The 22,683-nt window shown below is 29.3% G+C and overlaps 1 protein-coding gene across 6 annotated transcripts in view; it reads left to right on the top strand.

The window, feature by feature from the left end:
• Positions 1-17,200: 17,200 nt before the first annotated feature.
• Positions 17,201-22,683, top strand: part of RhoGAP100F (Rho GTPase activating protein at 100F) — a 68,984-nt gene continuing 63,501 nt past the window's right edge. For all 6 annotated transcript variants that reach the window (XM_065516419.1, XM_065516417.1, XM_065516416.1 and 3 more), the window contains exon 1: positions 17,201-17,955. In XM_065516419.1, coding sequence (XP_065372491.1) covers positions 17,869-17,955 — 87 coding nt within the window. In that variant the 5' untranslated portion in view covers positions 17,201-17,868. The remainder of the gene's footprint in view (positions 17,956-22,683) is intronic.

Genomic DNA, 22,683 nt, shown 5'->3' with positions numbered 1-22,683 from the left:
TGCATTCCAGTCCCTTGTATAACTTTTTCTGTATTCAATTTGAAAGTAAATTTTTTAATTAGGCTTAAGTTCATTATACCCTACACCACCATAGTGGGGAGGGTATTATGCGTTTGTGCAGATGTTTGTAACGCCCAAAAATATTAGTCTAACACCCACCTTAAAGTATACCGATCGACTTAGAATCACTTTCTGAGTCGATTAAACGATGTCCGTCCGTCCGTCCGTCCGTCTGGTTGGCTTTTACTTTTTCAGCCCAAGGTCCAAGCCTATTGAAACTGGCTGAAATCGGTCCATTATTTCACCTAGCCCCCATACAAATGTCCCCACGAAATTGGACTTTATCGGTCATAAATGTTTAATTTATCTATGTATCTACACAAATTTCGCTCCAAATAAGTTTTATATATACAAAATTCATGTCACCAAATTTTGTTACGATCGGTCCATAATTAGTCATAGCTCCCATATAGACCCGCTTCCGAAAATCACTTTAACGTGCATAAATCACTTAAAAATGTTGGTATACACACAAAATTCAACACAAATAACTTTCATATAGACATAAATCACACGACCTAATTTTATGGTGATCGGTCCATAATTGGTCATAGCTCCCATATAAGGCCCCTCCGAAAAATCACTCAAAAATATAAATTATTGATATTTTAAAAGAAAAATATTTTTACTCATTTACTTGGTGTAGGGTATTATTTGTTTTTATTATAATTTATTTGTAATAATTCAAAGAATATCACTGAATACTAAAATTTTTAGACAATTGGCAAATTGGAATGCATTTTCTACCCTAATTAAAAAATTTACTTTCAAATTATATATATAAAAAGTTCGAATAATTACCAACAATTTTTCTGTATTCTTTATAAATTATTAAAATTTAATATCTTTCCAAGGAAAACAATTTAATGAACTCTCAAGATTCAATAATTTATAAAAATGAAACATTTTTTAACTGAAAAAAAAAAATATTTCTTCCGATTTTTACCTATTGTAGGTCCGAATTGCTATGACGTTATATACGTCGCGACGCGTCGTTGGATCTTTGAAATATCTATCATTAAATATCCAAATTGTCTATATTAATGACTTAGAATCCAAATATAGATATAAAATAGGTAAAAAATCATGATAGTCGTGGGTTTTTGCTTATATCTCAGCCATTTATGGACCGATTTTAATTAGCAACCGCACCGGGACTAATCGGTGCATATACAGTATAGCCAGCTATTTAAGACAAATACTTGAAATTTTTTCATCAACTGAATTTTAAGTGCGATAGAGCCAAAAGAAAAGGACCTAAGGTATGCAATTTATTATTAATATTTCTAGTTTCTCAAAAATGTTTGGAAAAATCGGTACAACATATATGGGCAAAGATATGTGGAAATACGTTGACCCACTTCAGCGAACATCCGCTGTTAATAACATGATATGACCGAAACTAATGGAACTAAAAATATGAAATTTGGTCCTAATATTTTATAATAATAATAATAATAATATAATGATATAAATGTTAGAAAATATGATTATTTAATGGAATTTATCAAACAATTTTTGTCTTAATTACCTGGCCACCACTGTATGTAAGTTATGTGGGGGTTATGGAAAATTGATTTCAACAGATGGCTATATCAACTTCACCATGTTTGAAACTATTTTAACCATTTATATTATGTCGAAAAGATTATTTAGTATAGATCATGTTGCCGATTGCAATATAACTAAATGCAAAAATGAACAGTTCCTTTTGTAGCTGCATTTTAAAAACAGTTTCCAGAGTTTTTCTAGAATTAATGCTTGATTTTGCATTTCTTTTTAATAATTTTCCTTAAACATATCTCGCTTTTTGTTTTGATTTTTTAATTTCTTAATGTAAAAGACATGTTTTAACTAAGCCATAAGTAAAATATCATGTCACATTTCTTAAGTTATTCTTAGGTGTTTCTTAAAAATGTAATACACATCTTCGATTCAAAACAACTGCTCATAATAAGATTAAGTTACTGGAAAAAAAAACTATAAACTTACGGTCCAAATAATAAACAAGGAAATGCGGCAAAATTTAACCAAATTACAAACACACTGGTAATAAAAAACTTTTACACTAAGACTTGCACTTACATAACTAAATAATTAAATGGTGTGCAATTGTTAGTTTAACGCAATACAAGGGGAAATAATCCCTAAATACAAAAGTTGAATTGAAACGGTTTTTTACTAAGTTATTATACATTTAATTTACTTTAAATAAATGTTAGTTTTATGATGGGAAATACTTCCCTTTCTGGTAACACTTTCAATGCTTTTGGTTTGGTGTGTTTTAAGGGAAAACATTATGACGTGTACGCACGCAAATGATCCAAAGTTGTGACATCATAAATTTATTTTTATTAGAATTTCGTGACAGTTTTAGTATTGAAAACCCATGTAGATTTATGAAATACATTTAAGTATATTTGTATGAGACTACCAGTACCAGTATGAGTATGTATAAAAAGTACAAACAAAAACAAAGGAGTAAAAAAATATTAACCCAAATATTTTCATTTTGCATCAGATGCATTTTATGACAAAAGCTGAATTATTTAGCAATGGGTTGTTGGTTGGTTGGTTGGCGGGTTGTCGGGTTGGTTATAAAAATAGCAGGAAATTGCTTTAAGATGAGTTTTTTATTTGAAAATAAATAATTTCACATAAAACATAAAATTATCAATGAGATAAATCGTTAAATTAAAGGACATTTATTTACAATGGCGGCTGGATATAAAACGTAAAAACGTTCAGTTTTCTTTTCAATACGTTAAGCTTTGTTTTTTATCTTTTTATATTTTCTTTTGAGTTCTTCAAATAGATAAAAAGATAATTTTGTAACACTATTGAATTTTATTGATTTTGTGTTTATTTCACCCTCTAAAAGTTGGGGAGAAAAGTGAAAAAAAAAAATCATAATTATTATTTTTCAATATTGATGAGTTGTTACACACATTGGCGCATTTGTTTAACTTCATCAACAAAACAACCACCCAGTTCTTATCATCAATATGTCGCACTCAGGCAGTTGGACTTACATATGTACCCAGCAGTTTAAAAGGTAGTAATTGCCAAATATACACTAGCTACTTAGACGGCTCTTCATATACAAATTTACTATATTACGTTGCTGATCTTACAATGAATCAAACTTAAGTTTGTTTAATTGAGAATTATATACATTAGGGTGGCCCCAAAAAAATTGCTGATGTTCCCAACTAAAATTAAAGTAAATCTCATTCTAAGATAACGCTTTTCAAAATTTTTCAATCAATATATGGTTACAGTAAACTAGTATATGCTTGTGACAAATATTTATATGATGAAGGACTTACCATATTATGTTGCTCTCGAGCTATAGATATCATAATTTGAGAACAACATATTATGATATAATGATTCATCATAAATATGGTTGTCACAAGCATATACTTGTTTACTGTAACCATATATATGATTGATACAATCATATGAATCGTAAATTAACCATATTAAGGTTACCACAATCATGTAAATAGTTACTGTGACTATATTATTGTTAAAAAAACTTGTAAAAATATTGCACAACTATATTTTTTCTCTGGTGTGGCGTCAATATTTGGTGAGCTAGGATAAAAATGTCCTTATTAAGGTTGTTATGATTATTCCGTTTTTCGAAATTCAATCTAATTCAAATTTTTTTTGAATTTTTCAAAATCTTTATTCATCCCGATCTAAGGTTAGCTATATTTTCAATACCCAAAGAACTGAATTTCGAAATACTGAAAACAACATTTCGCTGAACTTAGATTAGCTTTATGGCTTATTGATTTAAACTATTAGGTGTATGACTTAAAAATGCGGGATATACAATAGATGGCGTATCTTAAATTAATTTTCTTCAAAATGACATGAAGTCATTTATCCCCACTTAGTTATTGAACATTATAGTGTAAACAATAAAGATTTTTATACCCTACACCACCATAGTGGGGAGGGTATTATGCGTTTGTGCAGATGTTTGTAATGCCCAAAAATATTAGTCTAACACACACCTTAAAGTATACCGATCGACTTAGAATCATTTTCTGAGTCGATTAAGCGATGTCCGTCCGTCCGTCCGTCTGGTTGACTGGCTGGCTGTCCATGTAAACCTTGTGCGCAGAGTACAGGTCGCAATTTTGAAGATATCTCGATCAAATTTGGTACATATTATTTTTTCGGCTCAAGGACCAAGCCTATTGAAACTGGCTGAAATCGGTCCACTATTTCACCTAGCCCCCATACGAATGTCCTCCCGAAATTGGACTTTATCGGGCATAAATGTTTAATTTATATATGTATCTCCACAAGTTCCGCTCCAAATAAGTTTTATATACACAAAATTCATGTCACCAAATTTTGTTACGATCGGTCCATAATTAGTCATAGCTCCCATATAGACCCGATTCCGAAAATCACTTTAACGTGCATAAATCGCTTAAAAATGTTGGTAAACACATAAAATTCAACATAGTTAACTTTAATATAGACATAAATCACATGACCTAATTTCATGGTGATCGGTCCATAATTGGTCATAGCCCCCATATAACCCCACTTCCGAAAATCACTCAAAAATACAAATTATTGAAATTTTAAAAGAAAAATTTGTTTGCTCTTTTACTTAGTGTAGGGTATTATATGGTCGGGCTTGACCGACCATACTTTCTTACTTGTTTTGCTTTGAAAATGTTGAATTTTGTACTAACGAAGTTTTGCTTTCCTTATTTGATTTGAAAAAAAAAACCACTGAACGTGCATGAGATGGTTTGTGCGGTTCAAAAAAAGTGATTTCACATGGAAGACAAAGATTGCCCAGGCCAGGCATTCATACGAATTGAATCCGAAAGATCTGGAAAGACGAGTTCGCATGTCCGAAATGATGCTTTAATGCTATAAAAGAAAATAATTTTTGCACCGAATCATTACTTGCGATGAAAAATGGATCCATTACGATAACCCGAAACATATGAACGAATTCACTTAAATGTGTATGAATTCAAAACGAATCCATAGATTTATATGATCGATAAATTTTTCATGATTTTTTTAAAACAAAAAAAATTGTATTTTCACGTTAAAAATATATTTCTTGCTTCAATTATAACTCCGAAACTACTCAGCCGATTGAAACGCAATATATATGTGAAAATTTGTACATAATACGGGGAAAATGTTTTTAAAATTCAATCATACAAAAGAAGATCATTAACTACTCAATTTTATGTATATCAAACAAAAACAAAAATTTTGTAAAAATGAGCAAATTCATTTAATGGTGAATAAATTTAAAAAGAATCAATCGATTTTTATAATAGACATCTCATTTATTTCTATTATATATGGCTTTGCGATAAAGTAATAAATCTGAACAATTTCTGCCGTTTTAGATTTTTCATGATTTTTTTAAAACCAATAAAATTTCTATTTTCACGTAAAAAATATATTTTTAGCTTTAATTTGTTATTATAACTCCGTAACTACTGATCCGATTGAAACACAATAGACATATGTATATGTAAAAATTTGTACATAGTACGGGGAAAATGTTATCAAAATTCAATCATTTAAAAGAAGATCATTGACTACTAAATTTTATGTAAATCAAACAAAATCTAAAATTTTGTGAAAATGAGTGATTTCACTTAATGCTGAATAAATTTAAAAAGAATCAATCGATTTTTATGATCGACATCTCATTATGTTCCCATTACATGTGGCTTTGCGATAAAGTAATAAATCTGAACAATTTCTACCGTTTTCGATTTTTCATAATTTTTTTAAAACCAAAAAAAAATAAATTTTCACGTAAAAAATATATTTTTAGCTTCAATTTGTTACTATAACTCCGAAACTGCTAAGCGGATTGAAACGCAATATATATGTGAACATTACTACATAGTACGGGGAAAATGTTTTCAAAATTCATTCATTCAAAAGAAGATCATTGACTACTCAATTTTATGTAAATCAAACAAAATCTAAAATTTTGTGAAAATGAGCGATTTCACTTAATGGTAAATAAATTTGAAAAGAATAAATTGATTTTTATGGCCGATATCTCGTTTTGTTGCTATTATATGTGGCTTTGCGATAAAGTAATAAACCTGAATAATTTCTGCCTTTTTCGATTTTTCATGAGTTTTTTAAAACAAAAAAAAAAATAGTATTTTCATGTAAAGAATATATTTTTTCCTTCAATTTGTTAAAATGTAATAAGTAAACGGATTAAAGGATATGTAAATTAATTTTTTTTTAAGTTTACTTTAATAATATTGAACTAACGATTATTGAGTAATCATTAATTATGTGGAGAAACGTCTAAAAAAAATCACAAGTTCACTTAAAATTTTTTAAAAAAAACCTTTATATAGAATTTTAAATTTGGATTATATCTGTACTACTGGAACCCTGGTTGTAACCGATCATAGTTGATTTATTACAGTATAGTTTCTGAACAGCTACGATAACGTGTTGTTATTCATATAATCGTTTTGGTAGATGCTTTAATATTATAAGAAAACATCCAGCGTGTTAAATTCCTTGCTAGTAGGTTGAAGGATAAACAATAATGTTTTTTATCATTCGTCAACGAGAAACTAGTTATAAGTATTGCAGGGTATATGCATTGTGTATGTCTGTGAAAGTGTGTGTCATGTCTGTCATCCCCTAAAATATGTTATTTTTTTTCTAAAATTCCTTTATAAGTGACTCGCTCACGCATACTTTGTTGTAAACTTCATTCACATGGCACACACTCGCACGCACTCACACACACACTTGACACAGTGTCTGAACATTTAAAGAATTATTTTTACCCTAAAATACACCAATGCATTCCATACGCCGCCGGAATACATCTTCAACGATTTTCCTGCTATATTACAAAATTTTTTTAATGCTTTTTGTTAAAGATCCATATCATAAAAGAGATTTTTATTTCGCAGTGGAGCTCTTGTCGCCCAGCCTCAATGTAAAACATTAAAGCATTTTTTTTATTATTTTTTTTTGAAATGCTTGCAACATTATGTAAATTCCTGCCAACGCATTAGTTAATGTTTTGACGCTGGTCATCAGATTGTTGGCAGTTTAAAAATAAAAAAAAAACTTACAATGATAATGTGCAGGATTAGATTGTGTATAGCTGAATTAAAGTGATTTTTGCCGGAAAGTATGCAAAGTGTTTTTCTGTTGGGCTTTGATTAAAAATGCGCTTGACGTTTGTTACAGCCTGGATGGGTGTTCGTCGAAGCTGATGGAAATTTACAAGAATAGTTTAGTGAAAATGTATGTTACAGTTAGAATTTATGAATTATGCGATTTTGAAAATTAGGGATTTAAATAAGGACTTTCATATTCACAGTGGAGTGTGCCAACAAAGTTTAAAGTATTTGAAAAAAAAATTGTGTGGTTGTAAAAATTTATTTCGGTTTATTTCTATGGCGATAGCAAAATTTTTAAGATATTTATGGTCGTTAAAGTGTGTTTCGGAAGTGGGTTTTATTTATATGGGAGTTATGGCAAGAAAATAAAAAAAAAAATTTACAGGATTTTTAAACCACTACAAAATTTCGATGTTTTGTTCAGTAGTTCAAATATGGTCCAAATTTTAAGTTCTATGGCCAAGTTTTTTTAAAAATTTTTTTTTGGAAAATTGTGAATTTTTTTACACATTTCTCCATATAATTTATGATAACTCAAAACGTGTTAGTCCGATATTATTATAATAAACTCAGAAATGTTTAGATTTACATAACCTTTAACCCGCATGTATTGCATTTTAATAGGCTCAGTAGTTTCGGAGTTATAGTAACAAATTGAAGCTAAAAATATATTTTTTACGTGAAAATAGATTTTTTTTTGTTTTAAAAAAACTCATCAAAAATCGAAAACGGCAGAAATTGTTCTGGGTTATTACTTTATCGGAAAGCCAAATATAATAGCAACAAAATGAGATATCGATCAGAAAACTCGATTGATTCCTTTCGATTTTTTTCACAATTAAGTGAATTCGCTCATTTTCACAAAATTTTAGTTTTTTGTTTGATAAACATATATAAAATTGAGTAGCTAATGTTCTTCCTTTGATTGATTGAATTTTGAAAACATTTTCCGCATGCTATGTACAAATTTTCACATATATATTGCATTTCAATCGGCTCAGTAGTTTCGGAGTTATAATAACAAATTGAAGCAACACAAGTAAGAGAGCTATATTTGGCTGGGCCGAATCTTATATATCCTTCAAAAATTATACTTCAAAACAGTGTTGCCATTTTGACGCTTTTCGGGTATTTTATGACGCATTTTTGGTTTTTAAAAACGGGTATTTTTGTCGCTTTTTCCATATTTTGTGGCGCTTTTGGTGCTTTTTGTTAAAACCATGCGATTTTGTAACAAATCAAACTTAAAAAAAATCTGGGGCTAATTACCGCAGTCGAACACGATCGGATACTTATTCGAACCTGCGTCTTTTAATTTTTGGTATTCTCGAAAAAAATATCGAATAAAATGTATAGAAAATTTATTTCGATTACGAGTGGGACAATTTGCCCACTGAGTATTTCATTAAAATTGTTTTGTGGCCCGATGATGATGAATAATAATCATGTAATTGAAATGTATTATTTCGTTTTTTATTGAATTGTTATTATATTTTAAGGTTTTGTTTACTCCTAAGTAAATAATAAAATAAATAATTTTATTAAAAACTTAAACCTTTTTTTATATTTAAAGTTTTTTGCTTTTTATCATTGTTTTGTGTGCCAATTTTACCCTTTTTAATAGTTTTGAATGTGTTATTTGCAAGTGAAAAAATAAATTTTCAAATTTTTTTGTTAAAATTTTTCTTTTTTCTCTTGGCGCTTTTTACTCTTTTTTTCGTAATTGTTTTTATCCTTTTTTACCGGTTTTTACTATACACTTGACGGTTTTCTTCATTTCTAAAATGACAACACTGCTTCAAAATACAAATTTTAAATATTTTTAGGTAAACAAAATTAATTTTTTTTTCCAAAGTTGTTTTTTTAATTTTTTTTTGAAAAAAAATTTCGAATTTTTATTTAAATTTTTTTTGAAATTTTGAAATTTTTGTTTTGAAATTTAAATTTTTTTTTTGTTTTTAAAATTTTTTTTTTGGTCAAAAAAAATAGGGTTAAAAAATGTTTTTTCCGATTTTGAGCCATTGTAAGTCCAACTTACTATATACGTTGCAAGGGTCTCTGAAATATCTATCATTAGATATCCATATTGTCTATATTAATGACTTAGTAATCCAAATATAGGTCAAAAATCGAGGTTGTCCTGGTGTTTTCCTCAATCTCAGCCATTTGTGGACCAATTTTGCTGATTTAAAATAGGAAACTTCTCGAAAGCATGTCTGACAGAATTATTGCAGATTTGGATCCCGAAGATATCTGGGGTCTTCAGAATATTCATTACAACACACAAACGGCTATGGCTTAATCGACTCCGCTATCTATAAGGATCCAGAATATATATACTTTATAGGGTCGGAAAATTATATTGTGGAAATTACAAGCGGAATGACAAATTTATATATACTAGGGTATTCAATTAATCGGTTTTCTGATTTAATCGGTTAATCGAGCAAATAATTAATCGAGGTATAGATTTATTCGTTTAACAATCGGTTAATTTTAAATTATTCGATTAACCGAATAATTTCTATTTTCATTTTAAATTGAAAATACAACAACGAATTTTGTGTACAAAAACATAAAAACAGCAAATAAGGTATTTGAGATTTTGTAAACAATCGCCTATTTGCTGCAACAACGTCATAACTCAAAGTCCGTATTTTATGAACTGAGTAATACAAAACATGCGCTGTTCTATAATCTTTCATATAGTTTCATCTGTTTTCAAAAAAGTGAATTATTTTTTGTGTGAGTGTTTTTTGTTGTAAACATAAAAATTAAAATTCATGTTTTCTCTTAAAAAAAATAAAAATTTGGGTTAAATACAGAATAGAAAGATATTACATCTACTATTTATATTTCTGAAATCGCATGATTTGTTGAAAATTTATTTAAGAAATAGTAAAATGTCATAAAATATTCAAAGATGTTTTTCTCGAAACGACTTTTTTGAATTATGACGTTGTTGCAGCAAATGAGCGATGTGTGAGTTGTTTAGGGTTTTAGTGAGATCTTCTGAAATAATCTTTTATAAAAAGAATATAATTTAAAAAATTTTTTCTTTAGATTTAATAAAACTTTTCTTGGAAAAAAACTCTCTCGCTGATTGTATATGTTGGAGAAATCAAAAGCATAATAAAGAATATTCCTTTTTGAATTGTTTTAGATTTTGATTAATTTAATAGTTTCGTTTAGTTATGATAAAACACTAATTTCAAAAAAAGTTTCGTCTAAACATGTAAATACAAAGTTTCAAATAGATGTAAATTAAATATGTCAGTTCAAAAATATCTAATTTTAATTTGAAATTTGTATTTGAATTGAAACGGAAAGATAAATACAAAAAAATTGATTAAAGTGCAAAAAAAAAAGAATTTCGGTTAATCGGTTAATCGACACAAATTAATCGGTTTATTTGTTATTTGAAAATCGGCAATTTCAAATTATTCGAACAGTTAACCGTCCAAAATTAATCGGTTAATCTAATATATACCCTTCTCACTCAGATGAAGGGTATAAAAATATATTTTTTACGTGAACATACCGTTTATTTTTGGTTTTAAAAAAATCATGAAAAATTTAAAACGGCAGAAATTGTTCAGATTTATTACTTTATTGCAAAGCCATGTATAATAGGAATAAAATGAGATATCGATCTTAAAAATCGATTGATTCTTTTCGAATTTATTCACTATTAAGTGAATTCGCACATTTTCACAAAATTGTATGTGCTTACAAGCGTGTACTTTGAGTGTAAATTTTGCATAGGTTTTGTTATTGTATTATTGCTATTCAAAAATATTATGACTCTTGTAATCATTAAATGACCGCCACAACCATGTTACAATTATCATTAACTTGACTGCGGCATTCTGATTTATGTTTTTAGCTATCAAGTTGTAATCATTTTCATGATGAAGAATTTAATGATAAATTAATGGTTGGTGACTTATTGAAAGAGCCCCTAGGGCTACCTAATTATTTACAAAACATTATATTGCTAAACCACTGTGTAATGTCTGTGTTCCAAAATATATACATATTTCTATTACCACTGTGCAGCAGTCAACGAACTAAATTAAAAAAGACAAAATTTTGCCAACTATTTTTATATAGCTAACTGCATACAGAGACCATCCAGATTCAATATAAACTCACATAATTTAAAATATATACGAATAGAAATATAAAAATAAATAATAAAAAAAAACTTCACCATAGAGAACCATAAATCACATAAATTCACACAAATAAAGCCAAATAAACTATGTATTTTTTGGTTCTTCCTTTTATTTGTTAGTTTTAGTTTTGGTGTAAACCATAATTATTGGGTATAGAATTTCAACACAGATTTATCAATTGTCGTACGTATGTACGTACATAAGGGACACCCCAAAAATTACAGATGACCCCAACTAAAATAAAAGTTTCATTACTTCTATGATACGGTTCCTCAAAATGTTTGTCCTGGCATCAATATCAAAGGATAAAAGAATCCTTTTTACGTTTTATTTGATTTTTTTCATATTTCCTATTTCAATTGGAAACATTGACCACTTATTTTCCCTCCATATAAACAGGTCCATCCTAATGTACATACATATGAACGTAACTTTGTCAGACTACTTACAACTAACATATGAGTATGTATCTGGAATATAGAATGTACGATATTTTACATTATTATACACTATCATATCATTGGATGTATAATGTTTTCCATTACGCCTGAGTTGAAATTCATTTGTTGGCAAGGGTTAATGGCGCCTAGGATAATAATGAATGTTAGTCCTTTATGTTGGTGTTGTTATACACATTGCTGTTGTTTGTCACAAAGTCTAACCATATGGATATTATGAGGATTGTGTCATCATGCATTTCTTATTCTTACATCTGTAATATTTATATTCACACATTTATATGTAGAAATATGTATCTATGGATGTGAATTTCTAGTTGTTTGTAATTGTAATCGTGTATTATGTTTGAGAGCACAATAAATGTTAAAATGTATTTGGCAGTAGAACACATTTTTTTGTGACTTTGATGCAAGATAATAAAAGAGCAAAAATCACAAAAAAAAGCCAACCATACGATATAGAAATGCCGCTGAAAGATGATGCTTTATTAAAATGATGACAAAATTTATATTTGAAATTAAAGTTTTGGGGGATATTTAAATCATTAAGTTTTATGAAAAGTAAAGTAGATTTTAGGCTGCGAGTTTTTATAACTCTCATATTGAAAATGTTTCCACATGAAACGAGGGTATTGAAGAAAAAAATATTTAAATTGATAAATGTTTTGTTTGAATTTACAAACTTTGTGATAGCTCCTAATTAAAATTGTATCTGATTCTGTAAATTTCTTTAGCATACATTTGAGCGAAGTGAAAATAATAAATATTTGTAAGGTATACCAATCTGCTCAGGATCACTTTCTGATTCGATTAAGCGATGTCTGTCTGTCCGTCTTTCTGTGTAATCAAACTACAGGTCGCAATTTTAAAGATTTTTATATTAATCCAAGCACGAAGCCTATTGATTTTGGTTGGAATCGGGGTTTCTTCTAGTCCCCAAACAAATAAGTTGTATATAAGCTGAACTCACAATACCAAAATTAATACCAATCCGCGCTTGAAAATATCATTAATGAGAATAAATCTCTGAAATATTTTTGTATCCAAATAAAATTCAACATAAATAAGTTTCATTTATACAAAAATCACGCCTCCAAATTTTGTGACGTTTGGTCTATAATTAGTCATAGCTCCCATATAAGGCCCACTTCCGAAAATCACTTTAAAAAGATAATTAATCTCCTAAAAATATTGCTATTCAAATAAGAGTTAATAGTATAAGTATAAAAAACTTATACACACTATTCCATCCAAAACTTATCCAAATTATTATTTGTTTAATCACGTTAGCTTTTAAAAATACATCAGATATTATCTTTATTACGTTCAAAAAAAGTACGTGAAAAAATAATTAAAACCAAATTATACTTTAAAATTCAAATTTTAAATATTTTTAGCTAAACAAAATTTTAAATTTTTTTTTTCGATATTGGTTTTTAATTTTTTTTTCCAAATTTTTCTTTTTTTTAATTTTTTTTAATTTTTTCCAAATTTTTTAGTGAAAAAAGGTTTTTTTGGTGAAAAAAAATTCGGTTTAAAAAATATTTATCCCGATTTTGACCTATTGTGGGTCAAACTTTCTCGTTGCAATGGACTTTGAAATATCAATCATTAGATATCCATATTGTCTATATTATTGACTTAGTAATCCAGATATAGAAAAAAAATAGTCAAAAAATCGAGTATGTCCCGGTTTTTTTGTTTTTTTTCTTATTTTTCAGCCATTTATAGGCCGATTTTCTCGATTCTAAGTAGGAACCGAGCCCGATATATTGATGTATCAATCATGTTTTTAAGTTATTAGGGGGCTACAAAAAGTTGATTTCAACATACAGACGGACATGGCTATATCGACTCCGTTATATATAATGATCTAGAATACATATACTTTGTAGGTTGCAAATGGAAAAATTACAAATGGAATAAGATGATGAAGGGTACAAATTTTGTTTGTGTAAAATTATACTGAGCTTATTAAAGACATCTGATTACAATACCAATCCAAACTTACATATCAAGGCGAATTAACAATAAGGTGGTGTGGATAGCACAGCTGTTCACTTGTTTAGAGGCTCACGCTGTCAAATTCACTAAAGTTTGTTGTCGCGAATACCACAACAAACCTAAAAGCAAAAAAACAAAAGGCAGACTTTGGCAGCTGCAGCCAACATAAACAAACATTTTGACAAGCACAGTAGGTAAACACCTGATTAGTTGCACAGGCCTTATTAATAGACCTTGATTAAAACTTTAAAAAATCCAATATGGACTTTAAAAAAATAGCAAAATACCTGAAGGTATCGTCACACTGTTTCCTAAATCATTGAACAGTATCAGGAAGACTTAAACATTGAAAGAAATCCTGGATCAGAAAGATTAAAAGGTCTAACAGATATTGGTAAGGCCAAAGAAGTCGAAAAACTTTTTCGAGAAGTACCGAACACTTCTATCAGAAATGAAGCTCGTAAAGTTAAATGCTCTTATTCCTTAAAGAATTTAGGAGCAAACTAACGAGCGAAAAAATTAAGGTATAATTTTATAAAAAATACACCTGTTGTGTGATGAATAATGAAACTATATACAGACTTTTCACAACTTCCAGTCAAGACTTTTTTATGGCTGATGGATAAAAAAGTCCGGTATTGTTATTGTACATTGCCATAACAATACCGGACAAAAAAATAAACGAAATTTCACAAGAAGTTTCTTGTGTGGCAATCCATTTGCAGGTGTGACAAAATAAACCAATAATTTTTTTGATAGATATCGAACTCTCATCCCACTAAGCGACCAACTAGGTCCTCAAGGCAAATATCTAATCTTTATTTTAAGAAAAAAAGGACCCATTTTGAAAAAAAGTCCAAAAAGTTTTAGATTTCAAAAAAAAATATTAAAAATTTTTATTTTTTTTTTATAAATATTTTTTTTCGAAAGATTGATGAAATAGCTATCTAAACTATTTGGGACACACTTTGCTAAGAACAATAGATAATAAGTTACATGGATGAGAAAAATCACATGTTTGGCCAAAATGTAAAATTTTTACCCCCTCTAACTCCGAGAGTTCTTGACCGATCGATGTCTTCCCGATCGGAAGACATCGATTTTAAAAGTTGGTTCACTTGACGTGAAATCCCCCACATGTATACAGAAGATATGCCACCTATTCAATGGCGATCGGTCTCATATAAATTTTAAAAGAAAACTGTTTATAATCTCGGTCGGTAGGGCTTCACCGGCTATACTTTCTTACTTGTTATTTGTAGTTATAATGGGGCACATATAGCTTAGTCGAGGCCAATATTTGAATTAAATTGTCTTGAAGAAGTAAATGCCAGAGATTGTTCTTTAGGGGCATAATAAAGATTTCGACATCCAATTATATTTTAACCCTTTGCCTGACCCCATACAAAAAAAAATGTTTGCCTTACTTCCAAAGTTTTTTTTGTTAATTGAAAAATAATATAATTTGTGAATCATATGTGATGCACGGACGTGTGAAAGAAACTTGCTGTGCATCATATCGAGCCCATAGCGCCAAATTATCGTAAGCGACATTTTCTAAATTTTTTTTATTGCAAAAATTAAAATTTTATGGACCGACTGATGTTTTAGCGTTCTCAGAATGTCAAAATTGTTAATAACTTCAAAATTATAGGGGGTAAGATTTTATCGTAAGTCAATGTTTACCTTTTACAGTAAACGAATTTTATCGTAAGCGACACATAGTGGTATAGAAAAAAAGAAGCAAATAAATCTGTAACTTCAAAATGGATAGATTGGTTTGAATGAAATTTCCCATGCACAAAGAAGAAGTGCTGTCGAGTTTAAGTTCTGAGGGGCGCGACCAAGGGCCCTCAAAGTAGGACACCTCGGGTGTGTTCCGATTTCAAAAAAATTACACATATAAAATCTTTTCATCGAGCGCTACAAAAGACCTATCAATTACCTCTTATAGCTTAGGAGATATTCGCATTTGAAAATAAAATTTTCAATATTTTTACCCAACCTACTCCAAGAAAAAGAAAGAAGTCCAAAGTTATATGCACTTGAATTTTAAAAATTTTAAAAAGCCGATTTTTCGCTAATTTTTTGTGAAAAAAGAACTTCTTTTTAAGTTATCACAAAAAATGTCTAAGAGGATGTATAAGGAATTTATACTTTCTGAAAGCAAAGTTTTCATAAAATATTTTAAATGAAAAAAAAATTTAATTTTTGTTACCGAAGGGACCATTCAAAAAACACCTATTTTTTTTGTAAAATTAAAATTTAGGGCAAAGATTCTCAAATCGCATATTCGATATCAAAATATAGTAACCGATTTTAGATGAGCCAATATGCTTTTAATTATCTTGTAAAAGGGTTCCGACCCTGGTATGGATATTATAGCCAAAAAACTAAAAATTTCCATTTTTGGGATTTTTCAACACTTTTTTGGGAATTGCGGCATTACTGATAGTAAATTTCAAAACTCGTTTTTATTTTTCCATTTTGAATAGAAAATAACTTTTTACATACTGATTATTAATATTTGTCACAAATTCAAGTATCATAATACAATTTCATCGTCTAAACAAAAATTGTATTAGATTTTCAAAAAATACAAATGATTTTTTTGATTTACGGTCGGTATTCCAAAATTTTTTAAAACAATTCAAAAACTTTTTATTTTCATATGTATCGGGTATGTATTTATAAATACAAAAAAGGAAAACAAAAATGTGAAGAAAATATAAAATACAAATAAAGTTAGCAGAAAAATATCAATCAACAAACAAATAAAATATTTGTAATACTATCGTATATGCAAGAAATGTATTTTTCGAAACGATTTTTTGAAATACCGAATGATTTCAATAATATTTTAAATTTGAAAGTTGTTAATACTCAGTATTGCCGTCTATAAATACCTTAAATAACAATTTTATTTCAATTCGAAAAATTTTTATCTATGCAAAAATTCAATAAAAAAAATTTTTGTCATATTTTTCAATAAAGTATTCCATGAATTTTTAATTTTCAATAGTTATAAATTTAAATATTACGATAATTTGGCGCTAAGGGCTCGATATGTAATGCACAGGACAGGGAAAGGATTTAAAGTTTTATTTAAAATTAAACAACAAACTCTAAATGAATCACCCTATAATGTAAAAGTTACCAACAGTTGATTAAAAAGCTAAACTAACAAATTATCCTGTATGACTTACTATTGACAAAATCTCCAAAGAAATTCTATTATTTTCTTTGCAAAATAATTAAAAAATCCATTAGCTAAAAATTTACTTAATATTCATTGTATATTTATGTTTTTTTGCAGATTCTTCAAAATCAACGTGATGTTAATAACGAATCAATGGACCACTTTGCTAAATAAGAAACAACAAAACTCTAAAACGGGAGTGGAGTAGAAGAAGAAAACTACCGAAAATGAGTCATAATCATGTGTAATCATTGATAATGCTCATCACTTTTTTTCTATGACAATGCACAATTTTAATTAAACGCATACAAAACATATATACATACATACAAACATACATCATTGTCGTCGTCGTAGTCTTCGTCCTTGTCGTCCTCGTCGCCATTGCATTTGTCGTCAACAACGCCATTGTTGTTTCTGCTCCATCAACAGCAGCAACGACATTCGACAACCTCAAACCAAAAAAAAACAGGAACAAACAAACAAAAAAAATAAAAAATATCAAACAGACAGACAAATGAAATCGTTGCTTTTTTAGTTGTGTGCCATGATTAAACGTAAATGAGGCAGGCATTCATTCCGCCAGTCAGTCACAGTCCCAGTTTGAAAAGTAGAAATCTAGGATAGAGGATAGAGAGTGAGAAAAAAAAAAGAAAGAATAAAAAAAACACAAAAATTGTGCAATCACTTGTTCGTGTAATTGTCATTAAATGCAGCTGTTATTGTGTTTAATAAATACGTGCCACAAATACGCCGTGTTGTCGTCGTTATCACGTTACCAATACCACTAAATGCAGTGGAAGAAGAAGTTTACTCGATTGAAAGCAGCTACAGGACATTCGCGTGCGCGAAGAATGCTTTGTTGTGGACGAAGAAAGGTAAGTTGGACAACAATAATACAATTCGTACTAACTTACTTTCCTATTACTTACCACTAAGTATTGTATTTAATATATGTATATGGGCAAAAACTCAATTTTGTTAAAATTATAGTAAATTTGTTTTCATAGCTCATCAGTAACATTTTGTTTAAGCAAAAAGTAGTTCACCTGAATTACTTTGATAAATAAATATTTGCCAACTCTTTTACAATAAATTATTCCTATTTACGTTACTTCTAAGCATTTTTACTGGAATTCAAGATGAAAACAAGTGTTATTCAAGCCTTGAATTATAGTCAAACAATTGAATTACAGTTGTTTTATACTTTATTCTCCAGTAAAAAGGGAACATAAGTTCCAACCATACCCAATAAGCATTTTTACTGGAATTCAAGTTGAAAGCAAGTGTAATTCAAGCCTTGAATTATAGTCAAGCAATTGAATTACAGTTGTATTACACTTTATTTCAATAGCATTATCCAGTAAAAAGGAAACATAAATTCAAGCCATATCTTTTTTGTTTGAAATATATTTAATTTTTCAAATATTTTTAAAGTCTAAAACATAATTACATTTGCATTCAAGTCAAATTCCAACAAAATTTTCAAGTGCTTGAATTTTTGGGGCTTTGATGCTTACTGGGTATGTTTATTATTTGAAAAATATTTAATTTTGTCAAGTTTAAAACGTAATTACATTTGCACTCAAGTCAAATTCCAACAAAATGTTCAAGTGCTTGAATTTTTGGCGGTTTGATGCTTATTGGGATCTAGTTTTACATATTACATAAGCCCAATAAGCATTTTTACTGGAATGCGAGTTTAAAGCAAGTGCAATTCAAGCCTTGAATTATTGTCAAGCAATTGATTTATAGTTGTATTACACTTTATTTCAATAGCATTATTTAGTAAAAAGTAAACATAAATGCAAACCATATGGTTTTTGTTTCAAAATATTTAATTTTTTCAAATATTTTTCAAGTTTAAAACATAATTAGATTTGCATTCAAGTAAAATTCCAACAAAATGTTCAAGTGCTTGAATTTTGGGACTTTATTGGGAGACGACGATGTTTCCAACTGAAATGAAAGTTCAGTTTTTTTGAGTAGACCATGATACAACCATTAGAAGGTAGAATCACTAGGGAGAGAGTTTAAAATGCTATGCCTTGTTACGTCAAATAATAGAAAAATAAAAAACAGAAATGCAAAAATACGAATAATAACAAATGAAAATTGAGAAATATTTTGTTTATATTTGAAATACAGTTCAATATAATCGGAGTCATTGAAATTATGCATGCAAATCCGTGAGTGTTTCTTCAGCTCAACACCGCAGGCTGCACTCCATTCTTTAATTTTATTTTCAAATTTGTTCAAACAAACATTTAAATTGAATTTAAAATAATTTTCAATTTAGTTAATTTTTGATGTTTATTTTTCAATTGTATTTTTATTTTATATTAGTCTGACAATTCAAGGCATGTAGAATTGAGAACATATTTTGTAGTGATTCTACCTTTTATTGTTATATTATGGAGTAGACCATTTCTCATTTTTGAAGTTTTTTTTTTTTGATTTTTTATTCATATGTATTTCTCCCATTAGCAATGGGCTTTTAATAAAGTATCAGATGAGAAATTTTAATAACATATCTGTCATTTATTTCCACTTAGTTATTAAATATTATAGTGATAACAACAACGTTTTGTTTTTGATTTAAAAATTTTGAATTCTGTGCCAACAAAGCGTCATATGTGGGAAGTTTTGCTTTACTTTTTTAATTTGAAAAAAGTTCCGCTCAAGGAAGCTTATGGTGAATGTTTTCCATTGGTTTCAACGAGCGAGATATGGTTTGTGCGGTTGAGAACTGGTGATTTTGACACGGAAGACAAAGATCTCCCAGGCCAGCCAACAAAGTTTGAAGACCAAGAATTGGAGACATTACTCCATGAATATCGTTGTCAAACTCAGCAAGAGCTTGCAAAATCATTGAAAACTACTCAATCAGCAATTTGAAAACGTTTGCGAGCAGCAGGATTTATCCAAAAACAGGGAAATTGGGTACCACACGTATTGAAGCCGAGATACCTTGAAAGAAGATTTTGCATGTCTGAAATGCTACTTGAACTCTATAAAAGAAAATTATATTTGCCCCGAAGACAACTAGCCGAATCCACATCAAAGCCAAATATCCATGGCGCTAAGGTAATGCTCTGTATTTGGTCAACCAAAAAAGTCCTATCTATTATGAGCTGTTGAAATCTCACCAGACCATGAGGGAACCTGTACGGAATGCCACTGATACTTTTGAAGCTAGCATTGTCCGATAAAATGCCAGAATATGCAGCCAGACATGAAACCATAGTATTCCATCATGACAACGCTAGGCCACATGTTGCAGTACCTGTTAAAAACTATTTAGAAATAAGTGGTTGGAAAGTTCTTCATCCGCTTTATAGTCCTGATTGTCATCCGTCTGACTACTATTTGTTTCGATCGCTGCATAACGCTTTGTCTGGGATTCGCTTCACTTTGTAACAGAGTATCAAATATTGGCTTGATTAGTTCTTGGCCTCAAAAGATGAGCAGTTTTTTTGGCTCGGAATACATTTGTTGCCAGAAAGATGGGAAAAGGTCATAGATAACAAAGGCCTTCTTTCTGTCCATCTGTCGTTCTGCTGAAAAAACTAGATAGGGCACAAATGAAAGGTGTTGTTAAGGATTTTTGGGTATTGAAAATTAGCTATGTCGGTCCATGATTATGTCACAAATATGTTGATTATGCGGAAATCCTGATAAATTTTTTAACAAATTAAGGTCGATTTTTGTTGTTAAGAATTAGTGTGCTGTATTCCCAATTATTGATAAATTCACTGACATTAATTGTTGGGGGATAAGCTAGTTCCTATGAGCATTTCATTGGTTGCTTAGACCAGATCATCAGGAAACCTTTTCCCAAAAATATCAAAGCTTAAACAAAACACCAATAATAAACAGTGAGTTTATATTTTCTTTCTTTAATTGATTTTAAAAGAATAGTGTTTTTGCCCATATATGTGCATAAGTATGTTTGTATTATTTCTTATTTGTATTTACTATAAATTGAATTATAACAACTTCTTGTACAGCTGAATGAACACCATGTTACCTACTACTACTCCTTGTTCCTACTTGGCAAGGAAATTAAACTATTTTTAAGGACACTACTTCTTATAAATAGGTTGACTCTTGGTGTTCTGGTATCGCACAGAGTGTTGACATGAAAAATGGTATTTTAATTCAAGTATTTCAAGAGAGCAACAAAAGCAAAATATATAAAAAAATGTAGAAAAACGAAAAAAAAAATGAATCGAAAGAAAGCATGTCGTTACTTTTATGTGACATTAAAATTTTTATTATTATGGCCATGTCAATACACAATTAACTTATTAACTATTCAATGTTAAACAACAAGTAAAAGTGAATAGTTTTATTTGTCGGTCATAGCGAATATTGAATACACTTTATGGATGTATGGATATTTTTGTAGCAAGATTTTAAAGTGTCGTAACTTTGGCCCTAGAAATATTGTTATTAATTAATATTATTTACAAATAACACCTAGTTGTAGAGCAGTATATATCAATTATTCAGGAAAACTTGTTAAATAATGCACTTGTGTAGTATGCAGTTTCTTTTCATGTAGTATATTGTAGTTAGTTGTAATTAATTGATTTCAATGAGAAGCATAATAAATGTTACATTTAGGTATTAAAATTATAAAAAAACTGAGCTGGTATATGAAAAAATCAATCGATTTGAATAGGTGTCATGAATTTTGATCGTATAAATACATCACAATATTTTATGTTTTCAAAATCGATGTTGATCTCTGATATTCAGATTATATGTAAGGTTTATATTATAAGGTCACACACTTTTCGTTCTGTTTATCCAAAAATACAAATAGTTTTGATTAATAGTTGCTCAAACGTTGTTTTGATACTAATCTTTTGCTCTCAGTTGATTACGGTTAGTTATATTTATCGGAATAAAATTTGCAAGGTGTATTCGAGTTTAATTTATTAAATTGGGCCCTACAGATACTCCACGGACGGCGATATGGGGACTCAAAGTAGGGAATGCCATTTAGAAATGACAGATTTAATTCCAAAAAATTTTGATTGTATCCAACTTTGGAATGCTAGATGACTTGGATGGTACTGTGAAATAGCTCCCAAATGAAATAACTCCCATCAAAAATGAAATAATTCCCAAACTTGAAAAATTAAATAACTACCAAAGGGTAAAATGAAATTACTCCCAATAATCGGTCGCAACGATTTATTAATCTGGTGCGAAATGAAAATCGGCTTTCTGAAATATTATAAAACCTTTCTGCAATGAAAGAAATCTTTTCTGAGCGAAGCCTGTTTTAGATACACCCCAGAGGAGAAAACCTTAGCGCCCAGCCGAAGGCCTGTAATTCAAAACAAATTTTCTGTGCGAAGCCAGTTTTTATATTTATCGATTCTGCTTTTGCAAAGTAGAATCCAATAAAAATTAAATAACTCCCAATACAGTGAAATAACTCCTAATTCCCGAAATAAAATGAAATAAAACCCAACAAAAATTTCATTGGGTGTTATTGCATTATGAAATAACTCCCAACAAAAAATTATGAAATAACTCCCTATGCGTTAGGAGTTGTTTCATAATGAAGTAAGTCCCAAGTTGCATGAAAA

The sequence above is a fragment of the Calliphora vicina genome, chromosome 1 (assembly GCF_958450345.1).
Source record: "Calliphora vicina chromosome 1, idCalVici1.1, whole genome shotgun sequence".
NCBI classification, from domain to species: Eukaryota; Metazoa; Arthropoda; class Insecta; order Diptera; family Calliphoridae; genus Calliphora; species Calliphora vicina.
This window is presented reverse-complemented; position numbering and strand designations above follow the sequence as displayed.